The sequence below is a fragment of the Hoplias malabaricus genome, chromosome 16 (assembly GCF_029633855.1).
Source record: "Hoplias malabaricus isolate fHopMal1 chromosome 16, fHopMal1.hap1, whole genome shotgun sequence".
Taxonomy (NCBI): Eukaryota; Metazoa; Chordata; class Actinopteri; order Characiformes; family Erythrinidae; genus Hoplias; species Hoplias malabaricus.
In genome coordinates, this window is record NC_089815.1 from 28,705,810 (window position 1) to 28,726,512 (window position 20,703).

General features: G+C 44.5%; 1 protein-coding gene across 4 annotated transcripts in view; it reads right to left on the reverse strand.

Moving 5' to 3' along the window:
- Positions 1 to 10,749: 10,749 nt before the first annotated feature.
- Positions 10,750 to 20,703, reverse strand: part of nlgn1 (neuroligin 1) — a 284,078-nt gene continuing 274,124 nt past the window's right edge. For all 4 annotated transcript variants that reach the window (XM_066647675.1, XM_066647677.1, XM_066647676.1 and 1 more), the window contains 3 exons: positions 19,479 to 19,691; positions 14,145 to 14,934; positions 10,750 to 12,578 (listed from right to left, as the gene is read on the reverse strand). In XM_066647675.1, coding sequence (XP_066503772.1) covers positions 11,738 to 12,578; positions 14,145 to 14,934; positions 19,479 to 19,691 — 1,844 coding nt within the window. In that variant the 3' untranslated portion in view covers positions 10,750 to 11,737. The remainder of the gene's footprint in view (positions 12,579 to 14,144; positions 14,935 to 19,478; positions 19,692 to 20,703) is intronic.

A 20,703-nucleotide genomic window follows, 5' to 3' on the forward strand; every position in this document is an offset into this window, starting at 1 on the left:
TAGCAGGTCAGGCAAAACTTTTTAAATACCCAGTGACATATTTGATCATTTTAGATTAAATTAACTGGGAAAATATATAAATATTAATTAAGGTATTTTAAGGAGTTTGGTGTGTTCTCCCTGTGTCGGTGTGGGTTTCCTCTGGGTGACTGTCTGTGAGGAGTGTGGTGTGTTCTCCTTGTGTCTGCGTGGGTTTCCTCCGGGTGACTGTCTGAGGAGTGTGGTGTGTTCTCCCTGTGTCTGCGTAGGTTTCCTCCGGGTGACTGTCTGAGGAGTGTGGTGTGTTCTCCCTGTGTCTGTGTGGGTTTCCTCCGGGTGACTGTCTGAGGAGTGTGGTCTGTTCTCCCTGTGTCTGCGTAGGTTTCCTCCGGGTGACTGTCTGAGGAGTGTGGTGTGTTCTCCCCGTGTCTGCGTGGGTTTCCTCTGGGTGACTGTCTGTGAGGAGTGTGGTGTGTTCTCCCCGTGTCTGCGTGGGTTTCCCCTGGGTGACTGTCTGTGAGGAGTGTGGTGTGTTCTCCCTGTGTCTGTGTGGGTTTCCTCTGGGTGCTCAAGTTGGTAGGTGGATTGGCGACTCAAAAGTGTCCTTAGGTGTGAGTGAATATGTGAGTCTGACGCCCCCTCCAGGGTGTGTTTCCGCCTTGTGCCCAGTGATTCTGAGTACTCACCATGACCCTAAACTCGATAATTGCTTACAGACATTGAATAAATGAATGAATGAATGGTTTATTCATCCATTCATTCGTTTGTTTTGTGTTAAGTCCAGACCCTACTCAGAATCACTGGCTCAAAGCAGGAACATACCCTGAACATGGTGCAAGTCCATCACAGGACATTTCACTCATCAATTTACACACACACACATCTGTGGACAGTTTCATAACCTCATCCAGTCACTCACACGCTCTGGACAAGTTCTCACAGAACTAATCTAACACGTGTTTGGACTATGGGAAGAAACTGAAGCACCAGGAACAAACCCTCACAGACACAGGGAAAACACCCCACACCCTTCACTGATCACAGAAAGATTCTAGTTTTTAATCATGCTTCACTGTGGCTGACAGATGAAAGGGAAGTGTGTTAAAGCATCCATAGTGGACACAGGACCACTTTTTTACTTCATACTTGTACTTTCAGATCGAACTTTTATATATCAATGGTCAAGAGAACATGACAACACAGCAACACAGGGCACGCAGCACTATTGATTTATAAACGAAAGAGTCAAAACAGCTCAAAAAGAACCCCAGGACACCACAGTGTGAACAAAAGCAAGCCCAGACACCTCCTTTCAACAATAACTCAGGTAAGTGCCCTTTAAGCTCAAATTACTGCTCCAGCAAATGCTTTTTGACAACAGAAAAAAAGCATGAAAATGCAGTTAAATAAGACATGGTAAGTGCTCATTTTTGAAGGTGAACAGTGATGTACAGTGATCTTGTCTGAGAACACTTGATCATTCTCTCTGAAATGACAACAAGGCTAAATCTGAGGGAGGTAAAGACACGGATCCTCAGAGTTTAAAAAACTGAAAACAATGGTAAAATAAAAATAAGCAGCCAGACACAGGACCCTCTTCTACTTCACCTTCGCTTTCAAGTTTCACTTTTATACTTCAAGGGTACACTGCACTATTGATCTACTAGGGAACTGAAAAAAAGCAAATTCACAGAACTGTTTAGACAGCTCTATCTCATCATGTCGGTTCAACAGCTGCAGTAACAAACTCATAAAACATACAACTCCAGCGTTAGCTCTGAAAATATTCTGACATAGTGCCTTTATCTTTTATCATTGTTCTATTTTCACAGGGGTCTTGATTTCCATGTATTTTAGAGGTTACATTTCTTATAAATACACTCACTGACTCACCCACACATTCACATACCTGAATTTAACACAATGCTCCATAAGGGGTGTTTTTTAACTGCTTATATATATATACAGGGGTTGGACAATGAAACTGAAACACATGTCATTGTAGTGTGGGAGGTTTCATGGCTACATTGGAGCAGCCTGGTGGCCAATCTTCATTAATTGCACATTGCACCAGTAAGAGCAGAGTGTGAAGGGTTAATTAGCAGAAGGTAAGAGCACAGTTTTGCTCAAAATATTGCAATGCACACAACATTATGGGTGACACACCAGTCGAATTGTTGGTGCACGTCTTGCTGGCGCATCTGTGACCAAGACAGCAAGTCTTTGTGATGTATCAAGAGCCACGGTATCCAGGGTAATGTCAGCATACCACCAAGAAGGACAAAACACATCCAATAGGATTAACTGTGGACGCAAGAGGAAGCTGTCTGAGAGGGATGTTCGGGTGCTGACCCGGATTGTATCCAAAAAACATAAAACCACGGCTGCCCAAATCACGGCAGAGTTAAATGTGCACCTCAACTCTCCTGTTTCCACCAGAACTGTCCGTCGGGAGCTCCACAGGGTCAATACACACGGCCGGGCTGCTGTAACCACACCTTTGGTCACTCACGCCAGCGCCAAACGTCGGTTTCAATGGTGCAAGGAGCGCAAATCTTGGGCTGTGGACAATGTGAAACATGTATTGTTCTCTGAGTCCACCTTTACTGTTTTCCCCACATCCAGGAGAGTTACGGTGTGGAGAAGCCCCAAAGAAGCGTACCACCAGACTGTTGCATGCCCAGAGTGAAGCATGGGGGTGGATCAGTGATGGTTTGGGCTGCCGTATCATGGCATTCCCTTGGCCCAATACTTGTGCTAGATGGGCGCGTCACTGCCAAGGACTACCGAACCATTCTGGAGGACCATGTGCATCCAATGGTTCAAACATCGTGTCCTGAAGGCGGTGCCGTGTATCAGGACGACAACGCACCAATACACACAGCGAGACTGGTGAAAGACTGGTTTGATGAACATGAAAGTGAAGTGGAACATCTCCCATGGCCTGCACAGTCACCAGATCTAAATATTATTGAGCCACTTTGGGGTGTTTTGGAGGAGCGAGTCAGGAAACGTTTTCCTCCACCAGCATCACGTAGAGACCTGGCCACTATCCTGCAAGAAGAATGGCTTCAAATCCCTCTGACCACTGTGCAGGACTTGTGTATGTCATTCCCAAGACGAACTGACGCTGTATCGGCCGCAAAAGGAGGCCCTACACCACACTAATAAATTACTGTGGTCTAAAACCAGGTGTTTCACTTTCATTGTCCAACGCCTGTTTATATAAAGGGTTTAAAACTCTGCTTTTCCTCAGTGCACTTCTTCTTTCTCAGCTGTGAACAAAGTACAGTTTTTTTTTCCCAGTGAAAGACATGTGCATGTTTCAGAAATCTCCGTGCCCATGTTAACACCAACCTCATTTACCTTCAGAAGCTTCCCTTTGATCGGAGCCTCGGTGCTGAAGTTCTAATGAAAAAAAAACACTTACACACGGTGGCCAGAAGTTTGTGGACACAAGCTCATTAGACATTCCTTTTGAAATGAAGGGTTTTTATAGAAAGTTTGTCTATTTTGCTGCACTAACAGCTTCTAGACTTCAGGGAAGACTTTAGTTCAGATTTTACAATCTTACTGTGAGGATTAGATTGGATTCAGCAGCAAGTGTCTCATTACATGAGCTGTGTTTGCCAGGAATGGGCGCAGCTTATAGTAGCTGAATCACACATATGTTTTTTTATGTTTTGGGAGTTTACTAAGCATTAATCATCACCGTTGATCAGTGAAGACTCTTCGGAAGCATGAAATGAGAAGGACATTCTAAAAGCACTGACAGTGGATCCCTGGGAAACCATTGTGTTCACTAGAAGAAGCCCAGCCACCTCAAATCTAAAGATATCTTAAAGGACTAATTATTTAGTATGACGTGCAATGTTGAAAGCATAAAAACAATCCAGGAACATTTGAGCTGTTGTCACCAAGGTTATCAGAGACACTCGTTTTACCAAACCCCTGAGAACATGGTTCATTAATTTGGGGAAGAAAAGAGTGAAGGAAGTAAAAAACCGACAGATTTTTACTGAATTCAAATTTACTCAACCTAGGGAACAATTACTCTGGAAATAAAAAGCACACTACACTCAATGATCCCTGGATTAGGAACCCCTAACATGTATCTACACCTACTGTTCATTTTATCAGCTCCATAGATCACACAGGAGCACTTTTTAGTTCTACAGTTCCAGACTGTAGTCCACCTGTTCTCTGCATACGTTCCTATCCCCTTTTCACCTTGCTCTTCAAAGGCCAGCCCCCCAAGAAGACCACCACAGAGCAGGTATGTGGGCGGTGCATCGTTCTCACTGCTGAGGTGGTGGTGTATTAGTGTGTGTTGTGCTGGTGTGAATGGATCAGACACAGGAACATCACACATGAGCCTAAGGTCTCAAGGCCTTTGCCACAGGGGTATAAACCTCCAGGATTGGGCCGGCCATGGACCTCAGAACTGGAAAGATAGAGCTCCATCAAATACTTCTGGGATGAACTGTGGTGGCTTTAGTGGTCCAGATCTAATCCTCAAACATCAGCACGTGATCACACAGTGTATGTGGCTGAATACAACTACATCCTCACAGAAATCTTTCAGTGTCTACTGTAAAGGATTATAATTTATAGATAAACACATGCAGAAAACAGGACTTGTCCACCTCTAGAAGAAAACAAATCCTCAAACAAATATGATATGTATTTATGCTAGAATAAAAGAGCCTTCAGTTATGGAAGTTCAACCCACACAACAAGCGAATGGTCAGAGGTCTACACTTTATGAGAAAATGTAATTCAGGTGATTTGTGCAGAAAATAACTCATAAATAACAACCATTGTCAAACTGAAAGGCTCATTGGTCAATGAAGCAGACTTTATGCAGCGGGCAGCCCTTGTGTTTGATGCCACCACAATGAAAAACATGTTTTGTAACCTACGCCGTGATCATTTTCTTTTTCAGCAGTAATATACTGTTTACTGAATATTTACCTTTTCAAAGTGTTCAAGCAAACTGCTTTCATACAGTGTTAGTCTATATAATGGCTGCTAGAAACATGGGGAGAGGATATGAACAATGCAGGCAGCTGAAGTCTGCTTCTCAGCATTGAACTTATGGGTCATGAGCGTAGTCATTCTCCAAAATTACTTTTTAAGTCATCTTGTTTTTTCGTTTGTATTTAAAGCAACATTAGATAGTATATTCATTCATTCATTTATTATCTGTAAACACTTATCCAGTTCAGGGTCGCGGTGGGTCCAGAGCCTACCTGGAATCATTGGGCGCAAGGCAGGAATACACCCTGGAGGGGGCGCCAGTCCTTCACAGGGCAACACACACACACACACACACCTACGGACACTTTTTGAGTCACCAATTCACCTACCAACGTGTGTTTTTGGACAGTGGGAGGAAACCGGAGCACCCGGAAGAAACCCACGCGGACACAGGGAGAACACACCAACTACTCACATACAGTCACCCGGAGCGGGAATCGAACCCACAACTTCCAGGCCCCAGGAGCAGTGTGACTGCGACACCTACCTGCTGCACCACCGTGCCGCCCATTAGATAGTAGATTAGATAGTAGATTAGATACTTCTGGTATGTGCTGTAGTGAATTAGGTGTCTACAAGCTATTGTCCACCCTGCAAAAAGGCTTGTTCATTCATTCATTCATTATCTGTAACCACTTATCCAATTCAGGGTCACGGTGAGTCCAGAGCCTACCTGGAATCATTGGGCTCACACCTACGGACACTTTGGAGTTGCCAATCCACCTACCAACGTGTGTTTTTGGACTGTAGGAGGAAACCGGAGCACTTGGAGGAAACCCACGCAGACACAGGGAGAACACACCACACTCCTCACAGACAGTCACCCGGAGGAAACCCACGCAGACACAGGGAGAACACCACACTCCTCACAGACAGTCACCTGGAGCGGGAATCGAACCCACAACCTTCATGTCCCTGGAGCTGTGTGACTGCGACACTACCCAAAGGGCTTGTGACTTGGAATAAAATATTTTTACATTCCACTGAAATTTAAGAAGGTTAAGTACTTTACCGAACTGTGAGTTTCGACTGAGCTTTTTCCCCAAAGCTTAAAGAGATCATCGTACTCTTTTCTAAGGTCCCCCACACACAGCTTAATTTCATTATCACAAAGACAAATCAAAGACAAAGCAGAGACAAAGCAGAACCATGAACTCAGCAAAGGCTCCGGCTCCATTTTGTCACCTCCAGCAATTACGCTTCGAAATCATCCCATTTTCAGCGAGGCAGACGAAGCAGCAGCAGTTAATACCCGCAGATCAATACTTATGTGAAAGGGAGAAATGAGATGATTTCTGGCTCAGATCACAGTTTAACTCAGGCTTTATGGTGTCCAGCAGATGTCTTGAACTGAGGACATCTCTCCTGCTGCTGCCTCAAATCAAAACTTCTTTCGTTAAAGAAATGTCTGGCACAAAATTTACACATTTTGCCGCATACTCATATGGAAATATAAAAAGAACAGGACATTTTCTTAAGAAAACAACTGGTGAGCACATGATACTATCGACATATAATTCATTACACATCAGAAAACATAACCTCAACCCAAGAATGTCAAAAAAACTACAATAAATAAATAAATAAATCAATAAAACACTGAGATTCATTCAGTCATTCATGAGTTGGTTATTAATTAATCTTCTTTCACAACTTCATCCTGGGATGTGGAATCTGGAGCTTAGACAAGACAGGAACACACCCTGATTAGGGCACCAGTCCACCACAGTGCATCACACACTTACTTGTGGACAGTTTCACACACTCATCCGGTCACTCATATACACACAATATGCAGTTTATACAAATGTACCATGTTGATTTATGGAAAATACAAATAGAAGGAACCAGCCAATCATGGTGAGGCTCATTTAAAATGCCTTTGAATGAGACCTGGGTGGGTGTTTGATTAAAAGTGATCAGCTGATACTCTCTGACAGCTTTAAAAACCAGTAGAAATGATATAAAAAAGCTGACTCAGGAGAGATCAAACCATAAAGAGCTTCTTCATGAATTAAATATGAAGCTTTCAGAGTTGGTCCTGAGCTTAAATCAAGTCTGGCCTCTTTAGTTGAGGCTGGGGCTCTTTCTTCTTCAGCACTGGGCTCTTTATCCATCAGCTTCATCATTGGAACAGATGCTTCAGCTGCTTAATGGCAGAGTTCATGCTGCTTCCCTCACTCACACTGTGCTGCTCACATTCACATCAGGCAGCTGTCGCAGCCGGAACAAGCTTCCACAAACTACATGGATGGACAGGTATGGGATATATACACACTGTACGTCCCAAGCTTTGTAGAAACCCCTTACACAGTACAGAGACATCTGCTCAGCTTTACACATTTTGTATAATGGTGCTCCATAGAGCACCAGCAAAAGCTCAAGGTCACCAGCTTAATTCCAAGCATGGGCCAGAGGAGCATAAAGACCACAATTTTTGGACTGTGGGAGGAAACCAGAGCACCCGGAGGAAACCCACGCAGACACAGGGAGAACACACCACACTCCTCACAGACAGTCACCCGGAGGAAACCCACGCAGACACAGAGAGAACACACCACATTCCTCACAGACAGTCACCCAGAGGAAACCCACGCAGACACAGAGAGAACACACCACACTCCTCACAGACAGTCACCCAGAGGAAACCCACGCAGACACAGAGAGAACACACCACACTCCTCACAGACAGTCACCTGGAGGAAACCCACGCAGACACAGGGAGAACACACCACACTCCTCACAGACAGTCACCCGGAGCGGGAATCGAACCCACAACCTCTAGGTCCCTGGAGCTGTGTGACTGCGACACCTACCTGCTGCACCACCGTGCCGCCCTCCTTTAATTATTTCACCTGTAAATAACATCACTCTCTCAGACATAAGAATAAATGTCAGTAACCGTAACTGGACAAAATGGAAAAGACTGGAGGTCACTGGATGTTACGTGAGGTCCACACACTGAGGGTCAATAAAGAGTTGATCTGAAGTCAGCTTAATAAAATCATTTATTGTGCTCCAGAAGAGTAAATCCTATTTAACCAGAAATAAAGACAAAATGACAAATAATCTACATTACAACTGCCCTCTGATATGGTTCCTATGAACAGGCATTTTTGATCATCCCTTTGAAGCTTAGACAAGAAACAAAAACAAAAGAACAGACTGATGTGGTTTGGCTGCTGTTTATAAATGGCACTCAGTATTGTAGTACATTCAGTCATGAGGCTTCTTCCTGTTTGTGTGTGTGTGTGTGTGTGTGTGTGTGTGGGACAGTGTTGTGGAGTCCTCTGCAGTTACAGATGTATCCCAGCACTCACCTTGGCCCTACATGCAAATGCACGGGGAAAGAATCCTCAAAGCGGACCCTTGTATGAGCGGCTCATTAAATTTTAACACTGTGGAAAAGAGCCTCATTTACAGAAGGGGCTTGGGGCAGGGGCTGATTTGCATATTCATCCCTGTATTGATTGAGTGAGGGGGGCTTCTCTGAGGGGCTTTATTAATGGTATGGCGTTTAGGGGACCAGGGCTTAGTCTGCGCTGTATTTACCGCACCGTTCCTCTGGAACCCAGTGTCTCTGAGGCCTTGTTCGAGGCGGGAACATCTTGTTTGGGAATCGCCGCATGTCACAGTTCTCTAGGGCGGCAGGAGAGCTGCATAAATCCCTCCTTTTTCTCTGTCCTTCTGTCTCTTTTTTTTCTTTTCCTGGTCACTTTGGGTCACTGTGACTTTCTCAAACAGCTCAGAACTTACACAGCCTTTAGTTAAAGGGGCACTCCAGCATTTTAAACCTGATCTCCATCTGCTGCATGGGCGGCGACAACAGAGTGTGACGTGTCAACATATTTTGGGACAGCGACACATCAACCGTGTTGAACCAGAGGGGGCGCTGCAGAGACGGGACTGACCACAGTTTAAATTTGAAGCAGGGCTGGTATATTTTAATAATAAAGAGCAATTTTTTCAGCTGCTAATGCACTTCTTCACCTGACATACTTTTGTATTTGTATTTATTTCCATTGTTAAATATTGAGGAGATTTGGCATTGGTTACTGGACGGTGGATGAGATCTTAGCCCTGCTAATGTCAGCCAGTTCCGAACACTCCTCTCGACAGCGTAATAACACCGTTTCTCAGTCTAGACTTTGAGTGTTTATTCAAAAACAAATGGTGTTAAAATCCACCTCTCAAATGAACAACTACTAATAGAAGTCAATGGACAGTTACTCCACTTTTTCTACTTCCTTACCAAAGATTTACTACCCGTTATTATCTGTGCAAATGTAACCTGTGTTAGATTCAGCAAAGACCAGGTTTGAAACAGCTGGAATATTGCTTTAATTACTCCTCATCTGGCACCAGTCTTAAGCAAACAGTGGCGAAAGCCGTTGGGGTGATGAAGAGGGTGTTCACACAAAGCTTAGGGAAAACGACAGGGTCTTATCTGTGGACTTTCAAAGACCTGTCCAGCTGAGAAATTCCCCAAGCCTGAATCCAATTTCTCCAACTCTCTCTGAAACTCATAGCAGATCGTAGAGAGAGATTTGAGAGGTCTGCATCTCCATGGAGTGATAAGACGTTTACATTAAGGGATGTGGCTAACGAAAGGGCCAAGTGGACACAGACCTCTCGCTGAGACAGTGACACAATGCTTAGGTTTCATGGTCTGTGTGAATAAATATATATATATATTTAATGAAACTAGAGTCTGGGCGAATCAGCCAGGGAAGGTAAAGCAGGAATAACGAATGAATGCTTCTCCTGGTTAAAATGGGAAATGCCAATTTACAAAAACGCAGGGCGAGGGAGGGCTGTGATTATCTCGATGTATTACAAGCTGCTCTACTATTACAACTTCCTTGGACATGCCACCTCTGCATCTCCTGAAATGCATGGAGACTTAGTATGGAGGTCTTCTAATCCTCAGGGTCAGCAGAGAGCCCCCTGGGTCGGGCCACAACGTATAAGCATTCTTTTAAAAGTAGCGCAAGGGCATCGATAAGGGGCTTGAGAACGAGGAAATCAGTGCAACCAATCGTGTTCCAAGTTATGCAAAATAATTCCCAGCGATCTTCATGTCTTCCCACCCCCATGGAATTGGTCAAACAGGGGAACGTCTTTATAAGTAAGACCAAAACAAATATAAAGAAAAAATTAAATAAAGATAGAAATGAATGAGAATTAAACAACGCAGGTTGCTTCCTAAGGTAAAAGTGGTCTTTAAAAATAAGAAAGAAAACAAAACATAAAAAACAATGAATTACAGCTGAGACCAAAAAGAGCCAAATGAAAAAATAAGAGTACAATGACTGTCCCACAGATGGGATCTCAAACAGCAAGTGATTCACCACTATTAAAAAGTTTTACCAACACACATTGTACAAAACTAGTCCTTATAACCAGGTTCACTCGAGCTATTTGTGAATGCACTCTATTCAGCATATATCCGCCACCCTTTCCCTCCCGTCCCCCCCGCCCCCGCATCCAATCAGGACCCGGCACATCCGCTTGTGTCACTGTATTGTGGCCTCGGCCGGTTTGTGAGCCAATCAGAGCAGTATATCCTCAAACAAATCCAATGGGGATGAAAATTATTATTTTTCTTTCTTTTTTTTTTTTTTTTTTTTTTTTTTCTTCTTTTTTTTTAATAATGACTTAATCAGCAGAACAGCCACCAAGCAGATAAATTGTCATGCGCTTCGTGCTAAAAATATCCAGCTTCCCTTTTTTCCTGTCCGCCAGTTCTCCGAGTAGACAGCACTTGTGTGATGAAGCTGTATCTGCCAGAAAAAAGAAAAAGGAAAAAAAAACAAAAAAAAAAAAACAGTGAACTATCCCACTGCTTTATGAACTGCTGGCAGATTTCTCCAGTACTGACGCCCCCCAAGTCAGGGCTTAAACAGCATTGGTGCTTTGTGTACATATCTAGATATGTAAATAGATTCTATACAATAAAACTGTTCCCCAAAAAATAAACTGACAAAAAGATTCCAAGACATTTGGTGAATGTCTCTATTGTGCATATTTTTCCGAGGAGTTCTCGTACTCCTCTTTTTTGTTTATTTTTCTCCTGTGGTTCATGTTTTATTCCGTATCTTACAATGCCTCCATCCTTAGGAGAGCACATGCCTAAATTAGGTAAGCAGCATCTCCTCTCTGCTCCAGAGAGAGTAATCTACAATCCGATGCCTCGGGAAAACAATATGCTTTCTTTCATTTACAAAGGGGCCTCCCACACGCCATCACTGTCGCCGCCGCCACTGATGCTGCCGCTGCTGTTGCCGCTCCTCCCTGGGAAACTGAATCAAGCCATTCTCCCATCCTTCCAGCAACATGGAGTGATATCTGTTTGCCGGAAAACAGCTCTGGCTTCGTCACAACAGCAGGACTTTAAAAAAAAAAGGAAGAAAAGAAAAGAAAAGACATCCATCTGTTTTTTACTAAATTCAAAATGTTTTTGCACATTTTCTCATTCCTTTTTCTTCTCTAATAAAAAATTGTAGTTTTCCTTCCAGGGAGGCAAAGAAGAGGAAAAAGAAAGAAATCCCTGCGCCGTATTCCACGTGTTCCTCGAAACAGCCAGCGCACGCATATTCCCGACGGATCCGGAAGCGGGCTTCCAACGGTTTGCCTGTGAATGAGTGTGTGTATTTGTCCGGGTGCGTGTCTGTCTGTGTGTATTTGGGTGTGCTTGAACGCGGCGCCACGTGTGAGGCTATACTCTGGTGGTGGAGTGTGAGTGGGGGTGTGGGTGAGGCAGTGTGTTGTTCTGTCCGCTGGGGTAGCTGTTGAATGGGTGCAGCGAGCTGAGGCCGGGCATGCTGTTGGGGATCATGGTGATGGTGTTGGGGGTCATGAGTGGGATGTCGTCGGGGGAGCGGCGCATGGCCAGCGTGTAGTCGGGCGGGCAGGCAGTCCTGAGGACCACCTCGTGCGGGTGCATGGCCTCGCGGCACTCGCGCTCCAGGTCACTGTGCTTCATCTGCAGGGACATGATCTCCTCCTCCTGCGTGTGGGGCAGCTCGTTGGCCGTGGTGCGCTGGGGGCTGCAGCGCCGGTGGACCTCATGCCGCCGTTTGTCCTTCTTGTAGTAGAGCGCAGCGAAGGCTAGGATGTTGAGGAAGAGCAGCGAAGCCCCCACGGCGATTGTGACGCTCAGCTCTGTGGAGTAATCCCGCTGGTCCACGAGGAAGGGCTGGTTCTGGTTCTGGTTCTGGTTCTGGCTGTCCTGTGTCTCCGTGGGGAAAGGTGTGGGGAAGGGACGCTTGGTGTTGACCTGGACCTTCTTTGGAGTACGCGGGGTGACCTCCGGAGGGGGGACCTTGGTGGTGGTAGAGATGATCTGGGTGAGCTCGTTCAGGCTGTGTAGGTGGGGAACCAGCTCCAACCATAGGTTGACCTTGTTGGCGCGGTAGTGCTCTTTGACTCGAGGTTTCAGGCCGATGTGGAGGTAGAGCTGGTCCTTCTGGTTGTAGCGCGTCCAGGCCACCTCCTCAAAGCGGTTGGGCTTGGTGTGGATGAACTTGGTGTCCTGCGGCACCGGCTGGTTGGGGTCACTGCAAAAGAAAGAGTGGGCAGATTATACATCATGCATCCTAACCCCAAGTCAGATCACAAGAACGTAAAAAACATTAGGTAAGATCTGGTGTGGAAGGGTGCGGTTTCTGCAGTGATGAGCCCAGAGTAGCAACGACAGAGTCTCCATTCTCCTTATTGCAGCTCAATGAAGCATCACAATGATTTTGAAGCTTCAACATCTATCTAATGTTGCTTTAATATCCAAAAGTATACTCTTGATTTCAGAAGACATCAGGTATTGGACATTGACTATGTATTTGGCAGTTAAGCAGAAAAACAAAAACATGTAAAAACTGGAAATAGAAGGTTTTGCTTTGGCAGCGACGATATGAAAGTCATTAGTGGCCATCCCCTCCTGCTGGGCCTGTGTGGCGTGCCAGAGAAAAGGCCATTCTGCTTTATTATTGCCTGAGAAAACAATTACAGACACAGAGACATGCTTAAAGGCAATGAGGAGAGACGGTTAATATTCTCTCAGTGAACATCACCATCTCCTGACAACCGCCACTGCTGCTTAATTAACAGGCAAAAGTCACAGAACAGAAATTACACGTTTGCGAGTGGCACAAATTGAATCGTCTTCCGAACCTGAGGCGACATCCAAGGTGAGATTTTATCAAATCTGCAGCAAAGTCAAATCACTAGCCAACATACTCCACACCATCAACACGACCGTAATCACAGCATCACACCTGAGATGAACTACGATACATCACTGTGCAGCTGAAAAACCATACTCTGTGAATATCACAGCCCTGGAAATCACTACAGACTCAATGAGAGTCAGGCTGGGCTCTGTGTGATGTATGCAGAGCCGGACTGGACACAGTTCCCTAGCAACAACATGAAGATTAATAACAAGAAGAAGAAAAAGAAATGAATATTAATTTAATCTCAAATTTAATACCTATCCAATCAAGTTGTGACAGCACCCACTGCTCAGTTAGCCAAAAAAAAAGGAGATGTCGTCTGCCAAAACTGAGAAATGCACAAGGTTTACAAGTGCATGCTAATATATTCCAGCTTATTTGAATACGCTAATTTATTTTAACACAATAGTATCACATTAAAGGGATCCTAACATAATTAATCTTACTTGATTTGTTGTTAACGGCCTACAATACACTGTTCGTCCACAACATTACTAGCACCTCTTTGTTTCCAAACACGTTATCCATTGAGGACTACCACAGAGAAGGGATTATTTGGGTAGTGGGTGTTTTTGGTTGGTGGACTGCTGTTTTTAATCCACTCTTACCAACACCACACTGACCTGAGAATGATCCTCCACCCTAATCATACCTGCTTTGTGAGTGGTCCTGTGGGGTACTGATCACTGAAGAACAGGATGAAAGAACAAAGTATGCAGAGCAACAGGAGGAATACATTCTGTAATTGTGGAACTACAAACTGCACCTGTAAGGTCAGTGGAGTTGAGAGAAGTGACAATGAGTCGAGAAACAAGGAAGTGGTAGTAGTGTTGTAGCTGATCGGTTTCTGAGGGTCAAATGACCTCAAATGGCTCCCTGATCTTTTCGACTTACCCCGTTTTGGCAAAGTTGGTCCAGTACGTCATGACCACTGCACTGAGCATCACATCGTTCTTGGAGAAGTTACAGGGGAAGAGCTCGGTGGGTCCGATCATGGGCAGGCCGAAGACATACGGGATCTCGTCCCCGTGAGCCGCGTCTGCCCAAGGAGGCACCTGCTCTGTCTGGCAGTGGTGGTAGAAGGCGTAGAAATACGTGGGAGATCCGAAGCTGGAGTGAAGGTCTGCTGTGGCTACCGCAGGCGCCACCCACTGGTGATCAGTGAAAAGGGCCAGCAGGGTCTTCCTCCTTGTCTCTGGGTTGTGACGGTCGGCCCAGTCTGTGTACATGAACTTAATAGTCTCTCGGAGGATGTCCTTGCCCTCAGGGTATCCGTAAAGGTCGTCCACGAAGCTGGACACGGCGTAGTCAAAGTCATTGGCCTGAACGCCGTTCTCATTATCCACGATGAGCTCCACGAACTTCAGCCCCTCACCCTGGTTGACTCCCAGCATGATGTCGTAGTTCAGGAACTCCCCCTGTTCCATGAGGATCTGCGGGTCATCCGGGATCACATCTCCGTCGATGACGGGGCCAAAGGCGATGTGGTAGCGTGCCGGCTGGATGTCCTGCTCTACCAGCTCTTTGTAGTGCTTCTTTTGCAGACACTCCACCAGGTCCACTGTGTCCTGCTGGTTACAGCCCACCTTTTTGGCCAGCAGGCGGGCATACTTGGCTGGCTGGAAGCTAACGGCCCAGCTGGACAGTGCTGTACCACTCTGGGCGATAGCTCTCTGGAAGAGGCCTGTGAGGACATAAGGAAAAATTGATGTTGATGCCCAAAATACATTACATGGGTATAGTATATATATATAAAGCAGATGTTTTGGGCATCTCCTGCTCAGATTAACCGTTGGTTGACGTTCTGAGTGGAAATAAGTGAACACACTCTCCACTAGGGGGCATACTTCTGGTCTTTTTTATGAATAATTATTATTTTCTTAAATAAGGTACACAATATGAAACAAAACAATATATAATGCATTAGAATTTACACACATCACTAACTGAAGACGTGTTCACTTATAGATTAATGAGGATTTGACCAGGATTGCCCAAACCACTGCATATGGCCGTTAATGTATTGAGAAAACTCAGTGGATGAAAGTGAAATACAGACTTTAAATGCCATGCAAATAGAGAAGTAACTACTTTGAATCTGAACTATGCACAAAAACTATTAATATTTAAAATGGACGCCCTCAAACAGTCTCATCTCTCTGACATTTTTGGCAAGACTGAGTAATGTACATTGTGTACACATCATCTCTACAATGTTTAGACTGTTATTATTGGGTTTTTATTATTTACAATTTTAGTTTATCTTCCAACTCCTATTCCAGCCATCAATGAGTCTCCCCTGATCACACACATCGCCACCGGCCTCAGGAGGCATGCTCACCCCGTGTGTCCGAACTCAGCGGTTGGTTCCTTAGACGGCTGCAGACCACTCAAATGGTGTATAATTTAGTAGGAGATTATAATCATAAAGAAACCCTAATGGACCGCCTTCCATAAAATACAGGATTCTGGACAAGTAGATTGTACAACATAAGAGTTAAGCAAGTTTGAAAGTCTTTGATGTCTCATATCTTAAACTTCACTGAAAGCAGACACTACCTTTTAATCTTAAGCTGATGAAATAAATCAATGTCTTTTTTTTTCCTGGTGCTGTACAAAGGTTTGCAATTAGCTGAGTACGCGATTCGATACCGCATACCTCACCTTTGTTATGATAGCGGTAATGAATTTCACTGTCTAAACAGAAATGACGCAGCGGTAAAATAATTAGTTTTAAGGAAAGTCATGCGGACAAAGACCCCAGAAACAAGATGGTGTCTGGTTAGAAAAGTTGCTGTGACAGAACCCTACATTAAAAACAATATCAAAAATATCACAATAAATGCACCAATAGAAATGCCCCAAAATACCCCCCAAAAATTTAATGTTGCTTCTTTAACCTGCAGTGAAAGTGTATTCCTGTAAAGTGATCTTGGATACACAAGGCTTTATTCTCAATGTTTCAAACGGTGGTGTGCAGATCAAAGAGCAGGTTCCACAAAGCATTTATTTTATTATTTATATTTTAGCCTAATAACTAGCCTAATAGCCGAGGACTGTCAAAATGAATGTGGCTCAGCTTGTTTCCAACTAAATAGGCTTGACTTTGGGCTTAAATTATCTGAATAACTCACCCAGTCACTCACACACTCACACCTGTGAACAGTTTCACACACTCACCCAGTCACTCACACACTCACCCAGTCACTCACACACTCACACCTGTGAACAGTTTCACACACTCACCCAGTCACTCACACACTCACCCAGTCACTCACACACTCACACCTGTGAACAGTTTCACACACTCACCCAGTCACTCACACACTCACCCAGTCACTCACACACTCACACCTGTGGACAGTTTCACACACTCACCCAGTCACTCACACACACACACCCCTGTGGACAGTTACACACACTCACCCAGTCACTCACACACACACACCCCTGTGGACAGTTACACACACTCACCCAGTCACTCACACCTGTGGACAGTTTCACACACTCACCCAGTCACTCACACACTCACACCTGTGGAGAGTTACACACACTCACCCAGTCATTTACACACTCACCCAGTCACTCACACACTCACACCTATGGACAATTTCACACTGTCACCCAGTCACTCACACATGTACACTATATTTCTCAAAGTCAAACCAACTACTAGAGTGTGTTTTTTGGCCTGTGGGAGGAAACTAATATTTCTGAGGCAATAAACTAAAATAAATCATTTTTAATGATCTCGAGTGTCTAAAACATCTGTACAGTATTGTATATTTCAGTAACGGCTGTGTGCTGCGGACAGAGAGGCTGTCCTAGCTCATGAAGGTATATAGAATTGCAGTAGATATGTCAATGTTAAGGGCGGCATGGTGGCGCAGCAGGTAGTGTCGCAGTCACACAGCTCCAGGGGCCTGGAGGTTGTGGGTTCGATTCCCGCTCCGGGTGACTGTCTGTGAGGGGTGTGGTGTGTTCTCCCTGTGTCTGCGTGGGTTTCCTCCAGGTGACTGTCTGTGAGGAGTGTGGTGTGTTCTCCCTGTGTCTGCGTGGGTTTCCTCCAGGTGACTGTCTGTGAGGAGTTGGTGTGTTCTCCCTGTGTCCGCGTGGGTTTCCTCCGGGTGCTCCGGTTTCCTCCCACAGTCCAAAAACACACGTTGCAGGTGGATTGGCGACTCGAAAGTGTCCGAAAGTGAGTGAATGTGTGTGTGTCTGTGTTGCCCTGTGAAGGACTGGCGTCCCCTCCAGGGTGTATTCCCGCCTTGCGCCCGATGATTCCAGGTAGGCTCTGGACCCCCCGCGACCCTAAATTGGGTCTAAATTGGACCCTAAATTGGATAAGCGGTTACAGATAATGGATGGATGGATGTCAATGTTATGAAGCAGGGTTCACACCTACTTACCTACCTACTGATGAGAGTGTTATGTAGGTGTTATGTAGGTTCACACCTACTTACCTACCTACTGATGAGAGTGTTATGTAGGTGTTTTAAATGCCTTGTATGGCCCTTAATCACAAAGAGAGGAACAAATTCTATCACCACTCCCCTAATGACAATTCCACAGCTGTGTTTCTGTCCGTAAACGTTTCACTGTGGAGTTTAGAGCAGTGAATAACTCTCAGGTCAACCACAAGGGCATCTGAAGGTCATTCTGAGCGGTAGTGTTAATGTCAAGGTATGCTGATGTGGAGAGACCTTTGCAATTCCTCCTCCCATGCGGAGAGACAAATGGAATTAATTAATTACCCTTCCCATGTCAATGGGTTATTTCTACAGGAGGAAGAAAAAAAAAACATTACCACTGAAGTGTGGAGAGCATGACGATGGCTATGAACTCCACTGAATAAAGATGAGCTCAGAGACCAATTCAGATACATTTTTCATAAGCAACTGGTTTCAGGTCAGACTGATTTAGCCCCATAAAGTGTGCCAGTGGAGGGGGAAATGATGAATGATCTGTTCTAATGTGGGAGCAACGAGAAGGCTGTGACTTTGCCCATAACCTTGACGATTGGCTTTGACAACTGTGGATCACATGCATAACTAGCACCTTCTGTAGAACCAGTGGAAAACGCTGGAGCTCTCAAGATCCATAAAAGTAATGGCCCCTATTCATTTACTCCTTATCCATGAAATACCAAATGTCTAATTCAGGACAATGTAATACAAGGGGAAGAAACGAGTGTCCACCTGCAAGTGCTTTATTTACATAGAACACACCCTAATTTGCCTCTATTGTGTTTAAATAACACAGATATTTAGAGACGGAGCCAGTAATAGAAATGCATTTCAACAGCTCCTGAGCCAATGGTTGTCCTTGTGGGCAGACTTTACTGTGTAGCTGTGCTCGGTCTCTACTGGCCAGCACTAATAGCATTTGTAATGCTAAATATTAATGAGAAATAAACACAATTGAGCTGGTTATGATACTGTGTAGCATTGTTATATTTTCATAAATCCCTGGCTGCTTATTATTAAAGGCTTCTGATAATAACTTCTTTGATATAAGGACTGCTGATTGTGCAGGGATTAGTGTTATCAGTGCTATTGTTATTTCTCAGCTATTAGTAATAATCTGTATTATTAAAGTGCACATCGAGGATTTTCAGGCAGTTCAAATATTATGTTCACATTTACACACACTTCTACCAGATGTGAGGTTAATAATACAGATGTGCCATAGGGTGAAACTGATGAATGAACAAAGCTGATGGTCAAATTTCAGTACATATGTTTAGATCTAGCTTTCAGGTAGCGGTGGAATGTGCCTCATTGAGTACAATGTCTATATATTCATCAGTATTCATAGTATTGGATCAAACAATCCTAAAACAAACAAAGCAAAGACCATTATGGATGGGTGCAGCTGCCAAACACAGATCTTAAACACTACAGTGCATTCTGCAACCTAATCCAAACCTGACTACACACTGTGGGGTATTTGGATAAAAGAAGGAGATGAATGGACCTTTCCCCTGGGTTCTTCCTTTGTAAAGTTTGGAAGCATGTGGTGAACTTATAAAGTAGGTTCTGTTAGCACACTTTCACATTACAGGGAGCAAAACAAATAAAACACAGAACAGAAGCTTCCATGCAAACACATACAAGCGAAAATGCATCTCAAGCGCACACACACAGTCTGTTAGCAGGCTTTTAACGCGTGCGACAAAGTGGCATGCAAACACCAAAAGGGTCAAAAGTTGCAACCTCTGCATTATACCTTTGGTTGAATTGCTCCAGCGGTTACCTTCAGAATAATGGGACAGAGTGAGGAGGTTCACACAAGAGGCCCCAGCCCCAGATCCAAAAACAGTAATGCGCAAAGGGTCACCGCCAAAGAAGGCGATGTTTTCGCTCGTCCAGCGCAGAGCTTGGATCTGGTCTAGGAGCCCGTAGTTGCCCTTGGCTGCCTGGTCTCCCGTGCTTAAAAAACCTACAGAAAAGAGAAGAAGAAAGAAAGAACAAGAGTCAGAACACCAGCGCTTCATCTGACTGTTTTAAAAAGAAAGCAGCAGCAAATTATGTTTGTATTTATGGTGTTTTCACAAAGAGATATGGTGTGCTAATCAAAATACTGATATGTTTTACCAACACTGACGAAGAACAGCACCCTCTTGTGGAGCAGTTCTTAAACATGAGTGAGTATGTGAGAAATAGCAGCCCATATAATAGCAAGCTTCAAACCTAAAATTTCAACAGTGCCCCTCAGAGGGTGTCCTTCTTGTACAGTTACATTTTTGGAAACACAAGGGTTCGTTCCGACTGTAAGGATATGACATTGACTCGGGTCCAAGTGGGAAAACAGAGGCAGTGGCTCACTCGGGTCTGTTCAGCAAGAACAACAAGGCCAGAGGACACATTTGTGTTTGAATCGCTTGCAGTGTTTGGGCACCTGTATAAAAGCGAGAGAACCTTGCTCTCCACTTAACACTCGTTAATTGTTGTGATGACAGTGGGCCACCTCTGGAGCTGAGGTAACTGCCTCTTAATGATTGTTTATATCGCGGGGCTCATGGTTTACCTGACCTCCCCTGACAAGCAAAATAGAGCCTAATGACACCATTAACAAAGATAAGAGCCTCATTCACACTGCACTTTTGGTCCAAAAGGAAAATGCTTGATTTTTGCCTTTGTTTTCTTGTTTTTAATTACTTAAGGTTTCCACTGTGCACTAATAACAACACCAGGTTTCTCTTTAACACAGAACTGGACACGTGTCATTGCTACTAAACACAGCATGGAGTACAACACTTCTGGAAATGAGTGTGTTTAACACCAAATCCCTCATGATTAACAAACTGGCCATTATTTTCTTGCCGCTGAGGAGCGCTCTAGATGTTTAGTTCATGTTCTGTGGTGGACAATGAAAGATTATCCATTGAGAAAACACAGTATAGTGCATTTAAACTGCTTCGGTAATATTCTTCCAAATGAAAACACACATA